The sequence below is a fragment of the Mus caroli genome, unplaced genomic scaffold, assembly GCF_978045245.1.
Source record: "Mus caroli unplaced genomic scaffold, Mus_caroli_1 scaffold_1, whole genome shotgun sequence".
In the NCBI taxonomy this organism is placed as follows: domain Eukaryota; kingdom Metazoa; phylum Chordata; class Mammalia; order Rodentia; family Muridae; genus Mus; species Mus caroli.
In genome coordinates, this window is record NW_028227256.1 from 186722871 (window position 1) to 186738345 (window position 15475).

The following is a 15475-nucleotide window of genomic DNA, read 5'->3' on the forward strand; positions in this document are numbered from 1 at the left end:
GGACAGACGTCACTCGAATGGTTGGGTGCTCATCTGGCACACAGGAAGTCTCAGTTCCAACTGAGCACCACAGCCATCCCATCACCCAAACCTGGGGAGATGGACACAGAATTTACAGTTCGGGGTCATGCCTGTCATGCCCTGTCACACAACAAATCCAGAGCCAGCCCAGGACAGATGAGAATCTGCACCAAACAAAAACAAAAGTCCGATAAATAATTAAAGTCACAGGCGAAGAGAATGAGGTGGGAGAGAGCCAAGTAGTGAAAATTAAAAAGGGAAGAGAAAAAAAAAAAGCCAAGTTGAAAACATTCAAAGAGGAAAGGGAGAGAAGTTTCGAGGTAGAGGAGGAGAACACAGAACCGGAAAAACACGGGAGGAAAGAGAAAAGCCAAGAGTATGTGGGAGGGGTGGGGGGAGGGGTGGCACTTCAGAAATAACAAAGTAACAAGAGAACCTTTACCCCAGGAAAAGGTGATATATATATGTGTGTGTGTGTGTGTGTGTGTGTATGTATGTGTATATATATATATATATATATATATATATATATATATATATGCAAGCATAGGCCAGATTAGAACAACACTATTAAAATCACCCTTTGCAGGACCACACCTTGAAACATCTGTGCCAGGTACACGACGGTTTGTACTTGAGACACAAACAGGCCATGTTTCTGCATTAGACAGTGGAGGTTTTCCGGCAGGGGCATCTTGAATCCTTTCGCTTTCAAGGATCTGAGCCATAAATGTTTATTAAAAGAATCTATAATGAAATCAGTTCTGTTATTTTTTTTTTTTTTAAACTGGTTGCCGGGAGAATGCTGGAAGACAGAACAGCCGGCTGTTAATCACTAAGTACTCATGTTACGGAAAGTGTTTGATAGTATTGCCATCTAGGGGCTGAATAGAAGTCTCTGCTCTGAAGTAAACTGTAACGGAGCAGGTGCCACTATTGACAACATACATATGCTTTTGCTTTACGGCCCACGTGGTTTCCCAGTTTCTTACAACAAAAACCGTCTCTAAGTGTGCCCAGAAGTCTACTCTCCTATCCGTAATCTGTTAGAGGTGATTCTGGGTCACTTTGGGACCTCTGCTTTTATTGGCATCTATTACTGAATCTTCTGAACAAAGAATTATTCTTTTTTGCATTATTAATCTTACCCATGTTTGCCCTATTTCCAGAGAAAAGAAATCATTTGTCAGAAAAGGATGCTTGTAATCAGGACTGGAAGCGCTGTCGGATTTAATATTCATTGTGGTCATCCCGGCTCGATGCTGTATTTATCTAAAAGACCAATCCAATGTTGTGGAGAAATAAGTTTTTAAATATTCATGATCTAACTTTTAATATTTTAAAAAAGAGAAATTAGTATTTCTGTAAAATTTGTTTCATAGTCTGGGCGCTTAGCAAATGTTTAAATATTAAAAGATTTCAGGAGGTTAGCGTGTAATATCATAATGGGACTTACTGAAACAGGAAAATTGACTTTATGAGTCTCAGATCCATAAAGGAAATTGTATTTTCTCTGTTCAGGTTTCTCACAGAACAAAAGCGCTTGCTCAGTTGAAACTCAAAATCAAGAATGGGAGGAAAGTATCAAAAATATGTCTAGAGTCTTTTAGTTGTATATGTTTTTCAGTTTCAAAATAACATCAGGAAGTCTCCAAAGTAAGGACCAGATGTTCCTCATAAATGCACCTGAGTTCTTGGCCAACAACTGTGAGAAATAACTCCTTCTCCCTACCTTTACCCATGCAGAAAAAGAAACACTTGATAAACTATCAATGTCACATTTAAACATCAAATAACGCACGCTGACCCCATGTATCACTACATGTAAATAGTATCACTCAGCCAAAACTTAGTCATGGTTGTTTATACCCAGTGGTTATGATCCACAATAGAAAGTATCTTCTCTCAAAACTCGTATGTGTGTGTGTGTGTGTGTGTTTACACATGCATATGTTGTTATCCCCCTGCTGCAGGCATAATTCCTACCTTAAACAGACATATCCAGCTAGCCCAGATTGGCAAGAGCACCCCAGGGCCTCTAGAATGTTAAGAGTCTTAGCTCTTGTTAAGTTATGCAAAATATGTTAAATGTCTCTCTGCAAGCAAGAAACAAACAAACAAACAAAAGTAATTCTGTGATTCCTTTCTTCTTTTAGATCAACAGAGGCAAAATTCTCAAAGCCTAGATAACAATCACTGTGGGCTCTTCTCACAGTCTTAGTTACGCTGCTGCTAACAAATGGGAACTGCTTCCCATTTACATTAATAGCAGGCTTCTCCAAGGGCATTTGTATGTTCATAGTTCAATGGCTCTCGTTGCTGTTTTCTTGAGTTTGTCTTATCAAATTTGTAAGATATAAATGCACACCAACACAGAAAGTGGGGGAGGCTGGCAGGCAGAGCAGCACTGAGGGTTAGGATTGTCCCTGGCAGCTCTCACAAGAACCTCCCGTTAGCCTGGTGACACTCCTCTGCAGTCGCTGGCATGCAACTTGGGGCATCTTCATGAAGCTAAGTGGAGTTCTCGTCCTGGGCATCACAATTTGTAGGTTATGAACTCTGAAATTCCATCGGAAATCAGACATCAAGGGCGATGGTTCTCAACCTTCCCGTGGCTGCGACCCTGGATTACCGTCGTTCCTCATGTCTCGATGATCCCCAACCATAAAATTATTTGCATTGCTACTTTGTAAAACTGTCATTTTACTACTGTTACGAATTGTAATGTAAACACCTGCTATGTACAATACCTGAGACTCAGCCTCCCTGAAAGGGTCGTTTGTCCTTCAGGTTGCATTCCTTGGTATATTCAAAATGTTCACAAGTGCAAGCAAAATACTACCTTTCCCCCAGTGTGAGTCGAACGTTTGCTGTACAGCTATGCTACTGTTGTTGACACCATGGGTCCTGACTTGGCTATGCAGCTCAGAGAATAACCTTCTATCAGCTTCTAAAGGACTCCTAACCTGCCAACTTTCTTACAGGGAACGAGTCATCAAGCCCATCTCTTTGGCTTGGAACCATTCACAACATACCACATTGGTGTGGTGGCTGTAAACAGTGCAGGAAAGGTGTCGAGCCCCTGGACCCTGATTAAGACTTTAGAATCTGCCCCAAGCGGACTGGTGAACTTCACAGTGGAGCAGAGAGAAAATGGCCGGGCTTTGCTGCTGCAGTGGTCAGAGCCAGTGAAGACCAATGGAGTGATCAAGGTAAAGTCCACCCTGCATGGGAGATCGCACCGGTCATCTTCCACATAAATAGATGAACCCTGACATGCCATCAGGTCACTGTGAGAAAAACCAGCTTCACAGCCGAGCTAATTCTCCTTGATGGCTCCTTCAGGCGCTTCACCCTAGATCAGTGAGGAACAGCTTGGGGAGGGGTGCCATGGGCCCAGCAGTGTGCGGAGATTACCTCGTCTAATCCACACATCAGCCTCACTAGGTGGGACCCACTAAACTTCATGAGACTCATAAAGGTTAAGTGGATGCTTTGGGCAATATTGCCAAAGAGGAGGTGGGATTTGAAGTCAAGGAGTCCCCAAAGCTCTGAACTCTAAGTGACCCTGGCCTTAATGCCCCCAGAGCCACCTTCGTTTAGGAGTTTCCATAAGACCTGCCTAATTCACACTCTGCCTGATTCACTAAGTAAGACAAACCTGTCTGCTAACCCCTTGACTTCCACACATAGCCCTGAGGAAACGGTCGGTAAAGTGTGACACGTAAAGCGTCACCTCGCCAACCTGGCGGTAAAAAGGAGACAGAATTTCCATGGACAGCTCACATTTGAAGCACTGAGCCCTTACCCAAGTGGGGTAGACCTACCTCATCTTTTTGACATCATTCCCAAGGTTGATGGATCAGTTCTTTCCTCTGGCTTCCCCACTCTGGTCCTTTCCTGGGTCAGGATGGCAGAATCCCCAGCCACTGCTGCTGTAGCCACTGCCTGTTCCTATCTTTCCCCCCAGATGGTAAAAATGGCCAAGGTCTATTTCACAGGAAAAAGTTAGGACTAAACTTCAACTCAGAGTCTTTTAAGAAGAAAGAGACAGGATTCTCTGTCTCTGTAGCCCAGGGTTCTCTAGAACCAGCTCTAACCTCTGGAGCCTGCCCTGGGCTGCCTCTCTGCTTAGCTGGAGGCCCTGCAGCCAATAAATGAGACAAATAAAAGAGGCAAGCCACCTTCTATCAGCAGACATCTGACAAGGCTTCCTCCAAGGCAAGAAACCTAAATCCCCAACCCTAAATCCTGAATCTTGGCTCTCAGGCCCTCCCCAGCCACAGAGCTTCCCCCTCTCCCCATCAAAGCTCTTCCCTGTGTTTATTCTCCCTCCCCACGATGGCTTCTCCAGCACATGATTGACAAAAGGAATATTGACTCCCCTTTCCTTCACCTGCATTTCACCAAATATTTATTGAGCTTCTACTAAGTGCTGTGCACTTATTCAAGAGGGAACAAGGCAGAAAAGGCCCCTGCTGTCAAGGCCCTTACATGGGTATGAATAAATGCAGGGGAGAGAGTGTAGAGTCAAAGAGGGACAGAGGCCCAAACAGTAAGCTGGTAAATAAACAAGCAAGGGAGATTCAGGGAGCCATGGATGCTATAAAGAAAATTAAATAGAGTCATGTAATTATGCCTGCTCAGGCTATTTTAAAATGGATAATCATTTGAATTGAGTTGACATTTGAGCTGAGCCCTGAATGACAAGACAGAGGCAGTCATGTGAAGATATAGGAGAAAAAAAAAATGTTCCAGACAAAATGAACAGCAAATGCAAGGCCCAGAGGCAGGAGTGACCTTGGTGTGCTCAAGAAAATAGAAGAAAGCTTGTGTGGCTGGAGCATTGGGAAGGAGGTAAAGATGGCACTAGGAGAAACTAGAGGCAGGGCAGGCCCAACCTTGTAGGCTGTGACAGGAGCAGGGAGATTGCTGAGAGTCCAGTGACATATTACCAGAGCCTTGAAGCAAAGAAATACCATGATCACATGTCTGACCTCGACTGCACACTTGTGACCCGTGAGAGTCTAGGAGAGTTTAGAGCCTGTCAGAGAATTCAAATAAATGGCCCAAATCCAGATGGAAATTGTAAAGTTGAGAAATTTGGGGGCATTGGAAATGTGTGTAGAGAGAGGAGATTTTTGATTATCGGCCAGATCTGAGGCTTGAGGAAGGAGAGGCAGTGTCTCCTCACACTGGCTTCTGGCCTCTGATCTCAAGATGTTAGCTAATTTTGAAGGGAAAGTTGGAAGAAGAACAGGTTTGAGGGGTGAGTAGATAGTCAGAGGTCAAAGTCCAGACCTCCACAAGAGGCTGTCACTGAGATGTATACCTGCAGTTAGTTAGCAGGCAGCCGTGTTTAAAACAGTGGTAACAGACAGAATCTTTGTGAAGAGAATGTAGTTGGTGGTGATGAGGATATCCTGGGGTCACACACTAGGATAACAAGGAATTTGGGGATCATAAAGAGGAAGAGTAGCCAGAGAAGAATGGAATGAGAAAGGACGTTGAGGGAAAGATGGGTGAGTAAGGTACCCCAGAAGTGAGGGGAAAAGATGCCGGTTGTTGCTCAGATAAGAGACAGGAGAACAGAAATGTGGACCTGAACTGGGGGAGAGCAAGGCTACCACAGCCTTGTAAGACGCTGTGCTAGAGAATGCTCTCGTGGGGCGGCTTGTGGAAAAGATGGCGACCAGGAAAGATGGAGACTCATTGAAGAAACTCAGGTGGGAAGGACAGCAGAGATGTGGGACAGCAGCCGAGAAATTGAGGAACTGAGAGCTTTATATAAAATTCAATGAGATGCTGGAGCATGCCTACACACTGATGGAGCTAGGCTGAGAGGGAGGGGCCCCCTGGGGATGGAGGAGGTAATGTGGGAGGGGGAGTGGTGGCATGGGTGGCTTTTAATTGGACACAGATACTTCAGTCCTGGTGAAGATGACCACAGACACTCTTCTGCTTGCCTTGGGATACATCCAAACAAACCCATCGCTAGCTGAAAATATTATTGGACTGAAAATGTATTCTAAATGTATGTATAACCTCTGAGTACCAGTTTGGCCTACTTTAGTTATACCTGTGCACATTTAAAATAGCCTTTGGTGGACCAAAATCATCTCCCACAAAGACTGTTTTATAATAAAGTATTAACTGTGTACTTTGTTGAATACGACGAAACTGAAGGTTAAGAAAATGGCTGTTCCAATATGTCTTCTCACCAGAATGTAGAGATACTGTAGGTCAGAGAACAGCCGGAGTATCAGACTCAGGACTGACAGGAGCATAAGGGTAACAGTAGGCAATAGGAGAGTGAGCCTTCCTAACTTGAGCATCCCAACGGAGTAGGCGGGGGTGTTAACAAACAACTGCGAGGGAGAGACCAGCAAGCGCGCCGCGCCGGCAGGAAGCAGGGAGAAGATGAGATATCAGAGAATTACCTTGGACAATAAGAGAGCACCACAAATGATGGGAGGGGGAATCGGGTTAGCATTTAATAATTAGCTGATAGAGAGTTATGAACCAGCCAGATAGTATTTGTCAGTTCCATGTAATTACAAATGATTGTTGCCGAGGTTAAGATTCTGGGCGTGATGAGCACAGACGGGCTAGCCCAGACCAAAAAGGCAAATTCTGCCAAATAAGCAATCAATTCTTCTGTGGCTTCAAAAACATCTCCCTCTCCCATATCATTATTAAAACTATGTAAATGTATGTTGATACATACATATGCCTAAACACGTATATATTTGTATAACACAATGTAAGCCTACACACCACACACACACACACACACACACACGTAGATGCACATTTTCTACCCTCATGTCCTGTAAGGATGGCTAGCAGTGTAACCCCATCTCACAGAACATTTGGGGGAAGGTGGATTTGCTCATATAAACCCCATGTAGCCTAGTCACACCCACTTTCTTAACCTTCGGTTTCGTACCAGAGGCATGGGGTATCCATAAACAGGAGACTTGAATGTTCTTCCCATCCCAACTTTTCGAGAGCCCTGTGAGTCATAGCATTTCACAGCCTGAGGTCTGGGCCAATGCTTAGATGTTATCCAAGTTTTCTGTGGACTTTACGTTAACTATGGCGGATCCCGGCAGCACCTAAGTCAGCACCTGAAAGCTAATGGGTTAGGGCCACTGGGATCAGGCAGGTGTGTGGATGTTTTAGAGAGACTAAACAGCTGCGAGGACCTCACAGTACTGACATCCCCCTCCTCATCCTCTCTTCATCCTGCAGGCATACAACATCTTCAGTGATGGGCTCCTGGAGTACTCTGGCCTGGGTCGGCAGTTTCTCTTCAGGCGCCTGGCCCCCTTCACTCTCTATACCTTGATCCTGGAGGCCTGCACGACAGCAGGTTGTGCTCACTCGGTGCCTCAGCCTCTCTGGACAGAGGAAGCCCCTCCAGATACTCAGATGGCTCCTACCATCCAGTCTGTGGGGCCCACCAATGTAAGGCTGCACTGGTGTCAGCCGGCTAGCCCCAATGGGAAGATAATTCATTACGAAGTGATCCGCAGAAGCTTGGAGGAAGAGGACTGGGGGAACACAACATGGCAGGCAGACGGGAACACTGTTTTCACAGAATACAACACGCAAGGGGATGCATGGGTGTTTAATGACACAGGTCTGCAGCCGTGGAGGAAGTATGCTTATAGAATCTGCGCTTGGAATTCTGCAGGGCACACCTGTAGCTCTTGGAATGTGGTGAGAACATTGCAAGCACCCCCAGATGGCCTCTCTCCACCAGAGATATCCTATGTGTCTATGAGTCCCCTCCAACTGCTGATTTCCTGGCTTCCACCCCAACACTCTAACGGCGTCATCCAGTCCTACAGACTTCAAAGAAATGGAGTGTTTCCTGCTGTCAATTTCAATGCCAGCACCTTCAGCTACATGGACAGCCAGCTGCTTCCCTTCTCAACGTACAGTTATGCAATCCTGGCCTGCACAGGTGGTGGTTGCTGTACCAGTGAACCCACCAACATCACCACTCCTGAGGCACCTCCATCAGGAGTCAGCCCTCCAGTTCTTTGGGTCATCAGTGCCCACCAGATGAACGTGTCTTGGTCCCCGCCATCAATCCCAAATGGAAAGATTGTTAAATATTTGCTTCAGTGTGATGGTGAGGAGCACCTGGCTGGGCAGGGTCTGTCCTTTCTACTCTCTAACCTGCAGCCTTCCACTCAGTATAATATCTCCCTTGTGGCCTGCACAAGTGGAGGGTGCACTGCTAGTAGGACCACATCCGCCTGGACAAAGGAGGCTCCACCAGAGAACATGGACCCACCAACACTGCACATCACAGGCCCAGAATCAATAGAAATTACATGGACACCTCCAAGAAACCCACATGGCCAGATCAGAAGTTATGAGCTTCAGAGAGATGGAGCTATTGTGTATGTAGGTCTGGAAACTCACTACCATGATTTTACCCTTGCTCCTGGTGTTGAATACAGCTACTCGGTGACTGCCACTAACAGCCAGGGCAGTGTCTTGAGCCCACTTGTCAAGGGTCAAACCAACCCCTCAGCCCCCTCAGGTTTACAGCCCCCAAAGCTGCATTCGGGGGATGCTCTTGAGCTCTTAGCGGATTGGGACCCTCCGGTGAGGACAAACGGCAAGATCATCAACTACACTCTCTTCGTCCGTGAGCTGTTTGAAGGAAAAACCAGAACCGTGTCCATTAACACAACACACAGTTCTTTTGGCACACGGTCACTTGCGATAAAGCACCTGAAGCCATTTCATAGGTACGCAGCTAAGCTGGGGTTTCTAGAAGCAAGTCATTGTCTTTTCTGTTGTACCATCAGTGCCAATGCAAGGCAAGATGCATGAGGCCATCTCCTCCCATCCTCATTTAACTACAGCTTGCTTTCTCAGCCTCTGAAGAATAGATCTCTTACAGGTGATGATGTTTTGATTCCACTTTCCCAGAAATGTTGGCAGTTTGCCACCTAGAGTCGATCCTGAAGACATGGGGCCGATCTCCTACCTGAGTCACAAGCCATGAGCAGTTATTAAGCTGAAAGGAGGGCTAGAGAGATGGCCCGGTGGGTTAAGTGCTTGACACCCGAATATGATGACCTGATTTAGATCCCTAGCACACACAGAAACAGATGGGTTTGGTCCTATAGCTTCAGTTGGTGGGCACATAATGGGTAGAATCAAGACCACCAGGTTACCAGCCAGCTACAGACTGGTTGAGTCAGTGACCTGCAGATTCAGGGAGAGACCCTGTTCTCCAAAAATAATGTGGAGAGTGACTGATAGCCTCAGGCCACTTTCTAGCTTCCAAATACACACACACATATAACACACACATTCATACACACACACATACATACATACACACACATATTCATGCACACATATACACACAGACACACAATCACACACACTCACACACATAGGCATACATATACACACACACATACACTCACATGTATTCATACATACACAAACATAAACATATATACAATCACTCACACACACATATAGATTCATACACACTACTAAAATGCATCAACCAGAATTTGTAGCCCCCCTTCCTGGGATAATGGAGTCTTAAGTGCTGTATCCTCTGAAGGCTTCCCTCAGTCTTGAACTCATGCACGCTCAGATGGCAGCATTTTGCTAGTCTGTGCTGTCCTAGATCCTGTCTGACTTCTGTGACATGCATTGAGGCATTCTACACCAACACTGTTTCCGAAGCCTCAGAACCTCTGAGCATTTCCCCTCACCCCATCTCAGGTACCTGACATCCCACAGAAGAGAGGAATAAAAGACATTTTTTGTATAAAATTTAGAAAAATCAGTAGACTCACTTTTAAAAAAATTATTTTGAAGTCTGCAAAGGCATTGCTATCCAGCCACCACAGGTAAAACTGAGCTATAATTATGATGTCCTGGTGTGTAGATTAGACACCGCCACGATTATCTCTGGTGTATAGTGCTGTTTGAATGAAGCATTCATGGTCTTATGCATCTACTCAGGGCAATTATTTAGCATCATATTAAATATTAAACAGTAATTAAAAGCTCTTCAGGTATTCTCCACAGCTAATCTACATGCTATGTGAGTTGGCTTTTATCTCAGGACATTTAAAAAGCCCACATTGGTGAGGAGCGCTGCATTTTCTCAGAGTCTCCTCTCTATGTGACCACAACACAAGTATCAAAATCATTTCTATCTTACCCCTCTTGGAGCCCTGATATCTAAAAGGATTTCTAGAGAAAATGGCTTCCCAGATGTCAAAGTAATACCCTTTCTGGAGAAAATAAAAGCACACAAAGACTGGCCTGGGACTCCACGGAAGGACACGCAGGGATCCACAGAGAAGTGGAGTCCTCTCTCAGCTGGCGTTATGAAACTGGGCAACTATAACAAAGTGTCAGAGCTGTATCAGTTGATTTCCTGTCCTTTTTGTTTCTGTGGGGTTTAAATCATATTAATATTGACTAGATACAATGAAAATTAGTATGTCCATCTTCATGCACCCCAGCTGGTCAGTAGGAAACAGTTTGACAATCTTCTAGAACAGGAAAGAAAGTGACCCAGGACTTTGTTTGATGTTGTTATTGTTGTTGCTGCTGCTGCCGCTGCCACTGCCGCTGCTGCTGCTACAGCCCTTGCTGTTGCTTTTAAGAGAGAGTGTCATGTAGCTCACTATATAGAACGCATTGCATCACTAAGGATGATTTAAAATTCCTGATCCTCCTGCTTTCAAGTGCTAGAATTACAAGCTTGTGCCACCGCAGGCAGGTTTTGTTTGTTTGTTTAAGACAGGGTCTCACGTCACCTGGGCTGGCCTTGAACTTCTGGCCCTCCTTCCTCCACTTCTTCCATGCAGGGATCACAGGCTTGCCCAACTCTGCTCTGAGCCAGGGCTAGACTTTCTCTCATTCTAGGCCAGCATTCCACCAAGTGAGTCATGACTCTCACTTGACCTAGGACTTTAACACTACCCACAGTTAATCCAGAAATTCCTTCCCTGTGTAGAGAATCGGCTTTGTTTGGCAATCTGACCTACCATGCACATACACAGTGGTGGAGATGCTCCTTAATCCACTGGCAATGCCAGCCCAGTAGAGACAGGGAAGACAGGAGAGATAAGACAAGAGAGACAGGAAGTGCGGGTGAAGAGAATGAAAGAAGTCTGCTATAGGTATAGTTCGAGCTGCTGTGAGTCAAACCCAGCTTAACAGGGGAAGGGTACATGTGGGCTCCCAGATGAGTCAGTCCACCATGGTGGGGAAGTCAGAGCAGCAGGAGCTTAGGGCAGCTGGTCACATGACATCCAAAGTCAAGTAGCAGGGTGGGATGGATGCTGGGTCTCAACTCACTCTCTCCTCTTTATTGACTCTTAGGATCCCAACCTCAGAAAATGGTATTACCAGCTCTTATTTCTGGGTCTTCCCACCTCAGTGACCATAACCAGCATGACCCCACATAGGCATGCCCAGAGGGTAATTATCCCTCACAGGTGTGCCCAGAGGCTCTTCACTTGGGTGCTTCTAGGTCCTGTGAGCTGACAGTTCACACTAACGATCACAGAGTCACAGAGGAAATCAAAAGCATAATTAAGAAGGCAGAAATGCAGAACAGAAAGCGAGCAAGAACAGAACAGGGAGAGGAAGGGGAAAAGAAACCACTGGATCCAAGGGCAGTAAGGGGGAAACAACAGCTAGCCCTGCTGGAGGGAATGTTGGGGTGTCAGGAAGTCAGCTGGGCATGAGAAGGGAGCAGCAAGCGCTCACTGGTACCTGAGACACTCCATCTGCCCTAACCAAGGGCCTTTGCATTGGAAAGGGCTCTGCTATGGAAATCTAACCTTTCCAGGCAGTAGATACCAGCTCTATGGCAAAACATAATTGATTACTAGAGCCTGACTGGGTAGTGATAAGGTGTCTCTGTGATGGATAATCTAGTGTGTAGGGGGGTTAACTTTGCCCCCCAGAGGTCTTCGTGTGAGGTAAGGGAGCCTGTTTTAAGATGTCAGGTATCAGGTGAGAAGATTCATTACCACGGAGACCGTAACTCGGCAATGCCCCTTCATAATCTGAAAGCATTCCCAGGGAATGGCTTGGCTCTGGCTGCAGAGTAGGCGGAGTCTGGGTCGCATGCAAAGCTGTGTTAAGTATCTTTCACAGTGCCTGAGTTTCCATGCTGCAGAGAAGACCGAAAGTTTCTTTACTCCATACATCTGTCTTTAGGTAAGAACTGACCATTCACCAGGCAGATGAAGTTCTTTTCCTTGAGTTTAAAACTTAAAAGATTGAAAATGTTCAAAACTTTCCATAAAAATACGTCTTTATTATTATCTAAAAGCTAACTGTCCACACAAATAAATGTAAACTCTTGTGTTTTGCTTCTGAAAACGTGTCTTTAAAAAAAAAAAAAAAAACTTGGCCCGGACAGAATTAAGAGTCACCTGTGATTCTACATTGTTTCCTCTAGGTATGAAGTGCGTGTCCAAGCCTGCACTGCCCTCGGGTGTACCTCCAGTGAGTGGACATCTACCCAAACCTCAGAGGTCCCACCACGGATGCAGCCAGCCCCACATCTGGAGGTGCAGACAGCTACAGGGGGATTCCAGCCCATAGTAGCCGTGTGGTGGGCAGGACCACTTCAGCCAAATGGAAAAATCATATGCTTTGAGTTGTACAGAAGACAGGTAGCAGCCTGGCCTGGCACATCCAGTTCACTGCTAATCTACAACGGCAGCTTCCGCTCCTTTATGGACTCAGACCTACTGCCATTCACAGAATACGAATACCAGGTATGAGCTCTGTATGTCTTACAAAATTCAAGCTAAGATGGCGCACACCCATCAGAGATCTCCTCTACAATGTTTCTTACAATTCCAAAAGCTGCTTAAAGAGATGGAGGTTCACAGAGAAGGCTGGAATACCCTTTAAATCTTTCTAAGCAGTTGGTGAGTGGGGGAAGACTCTCCATTTACCCCCTTCATTTTCTTGGCCCTTGGTCCATATACTTGTTTTATTCTGTACGTTGCAGATGGATTGTTTGATAGTGATATGGTTTCCACTGTCAGGTTTCCTTCTACCTGTGTTCCCTTGCTCGTAAGTATTCCTCAGACCATCCTTAGGAAAAATGACCCGTGGGTTGTAACAAAACACAATGAAGTGGAGTGTAGACCTCACTGGTCATGGTGCTCAAAGGAAAGAGTGTAGAGAGGAATCAGAAGGCTGTGGCTAATCTGCCCGTGGAAATGAAGTAAGTTAAAAAGTCAGTCCATCCCTCAATCAGTAGTTTAGAAGACATTGCATATCTCTTAGGAGACTGAGAATTGGGAGCGATATTCAGAGTGTTTGGAGAACTCTGCGATGCTTGTGAGGCTCTGTTTTGCCATTGGGTCTGCGTGCACCATTCCAGCCGCAGCAAGGCCCTTTCCTAAGGAAGATGGATCTGATATGTCTCACTGCCTCCTAAACAAGGGATATATACAGGGCTACACTCAGCCATACACTCGCCTAAGACTCGATTTTACCAGGCAAATTGGAATTTTCAAAGGTGAAAGGCAGAAGTCAGAAGTCTTGGTAGACTTACTCCTCAGCTCAGATGTAAGCAAGCTCCTCAGTTTCCAAGCAGGCTTCGCCCACTGTTCCCTCAGTTCCATAGGCCCCCATAGCATCTCTTCTACTTAAGACTTAGTTTCTCTAGCTTGCAATTCAGAGAAGATTGCTGATGGATAAGCCCTGAAGGTCAGGCAAATACCAAGAAAAAAATTTAAAAAGTCTTTTTTTTTCCAGATAAAAAAGACTAAGCCCAAAAAGCTTGTGCAAAGGGCTGTAGCTCTGCTAGCAGAGTCTCTGCCTAGCATGGAAGACTTCCCAGGTTCTGACCCAGCACTGCTGTAACACAACGTGGTTATGCTCACTTGTAATCCCAACACTCCAGAGGGTGAGGCAGGAGAATCAAATCAGAAATAACAATAAAATTTCCAGCAGTATGACAGGCACAAATAAGTGTGATGATTTGATTAGAGGTAACATTTTATGCATGAAAAGAGTATCTCAAGACAGCATTGTATTTGCACAAGTTGCCCGAAGAAGTTAGCATTGAAATATAAATCAACTCTTGAGTTGAAGAAATACATAATCATAAATCCAAATTTACTGTCTGTAATTACAAATCTAAAAACTCTCTTAAAAGCAAGAGTGTCCTCTTGGTTGGGTGCCAACTATTTGGTAGCAAGATCTAATCTGAATGGATGGGAGGCTATTTATAGTATTTATTTATTTATCCCACTTACATATAAATGTTTCCACAGAAATAGTTTTATGATAAGATAGCTACCTAGATAATGCTGCCACAGTTACAGAGCAAACTAGAGATATGCTTTGTTACATTCTTGTTTTTAATTACATTTCTTACATTCTTTTGTTACATTCTTGTTCTTGAATGTCTGTGTGTGTGTGTCTGTGTGTGTCTGTGTGTGTGTGTAGCATGTGAGTGCAATTACATGTGAATGCCAATAGAGGGCAATTGACCCACTTTAGCTGTAGTCGCAGGCACTGTAAGCTGTCCAAGGTGGATATTAGGAACAAATTCAAGTCCATTGCAAATACTTCAACCACACTTGACTTCTGAGACCTCTCTTCAGCCCTCCAAAATGAATTGAAAGCAGAGCAAACTGGAAGGTTTAGGATAGGATTTTGGCTTGTGTCAGTAATGAGCAAATACCTATAGTTCCCACTCTAATAGAATACTACCAGAAAATGCCAGGTCCAGCGTGGCTCTCCCCTTTTTTGTTTTTGTTTTTGTTTTTGTTTTTGTTTTTGTTTTTGTTTTTGTTTTTGTTTTCTCATTAGCTTCATGAAAAGGTGTGAGGTTGTCGGTGAGCCCTTGGTTCTCAATCACCTGGTCCTAAGTTGTTGGAAGGGCATGGACTTTTTAGGTCGCAGTAAATACTCCAAGACACTGAATATAAGCTACTGAGTACAGATCCCTCGGCATGGCTGACTCACGGGGTAAAACAGAACCACACATCTATAGACATCTCAGCTCCTTAAGGCATTTAAGTTCCAAGCATGTGTTAGATCTCTAGTTAGGGCTCTTATCAGGAGTGAAGGATGGTCAGAGGACCCTTGTCAGAGGCTGAGGCGAGCTGAGGAGTCACAGGATGCTGCTGCTTTTGTAACTACTCCTGTCTGCCTCGGAGTCATAGTCGTCTTCTTCTACACTTCACTAAGATTACTGGCATCCCAAGTGTGAGCTATCACATCCAACTTATTCTAGGTTGTTTTTGAGACAGAGTAGCCTTGAGAAGCCTAGAACTCAAATGTAAATCAGGTTAGCCTGGAACTCAGGGACCTTCCTTCCTTCTGCCCCACCTTTGTCTGTATCACCAAGTGCTGACATTATAGGTGAGCATCCCACCCTAGTCTTCTTAAAGAAAAACCCCTACTC

General features: G+C 45.1%; 1 protein-coding gene across 1 annotated transcript in view; it reads left to right on the top strand.

Annotated features, from left to right (window-relative positions):
• The window catches only part of Ush2a (usherin), a 680823-nt gene that overhangs the window by 624034 nt on the left and 41314 nt on the right, over positions 1-15475 (top strand). Inside the window, exons 61-63 of the mRNA XM_085835345.1 lie at positions 3006-3233; positions 7276-8792; positions 12500-12821. Coding sequence (XP_085691471.1) covers positions 3006-3233; positions 7276-8792; positions 12500-12821 — 2067 coding nt within the window. The remainder of the gene's footprint in view (positions 1-3005; positions 3234-7275; positions 8793-12499; positions 12822-15475) is intronic.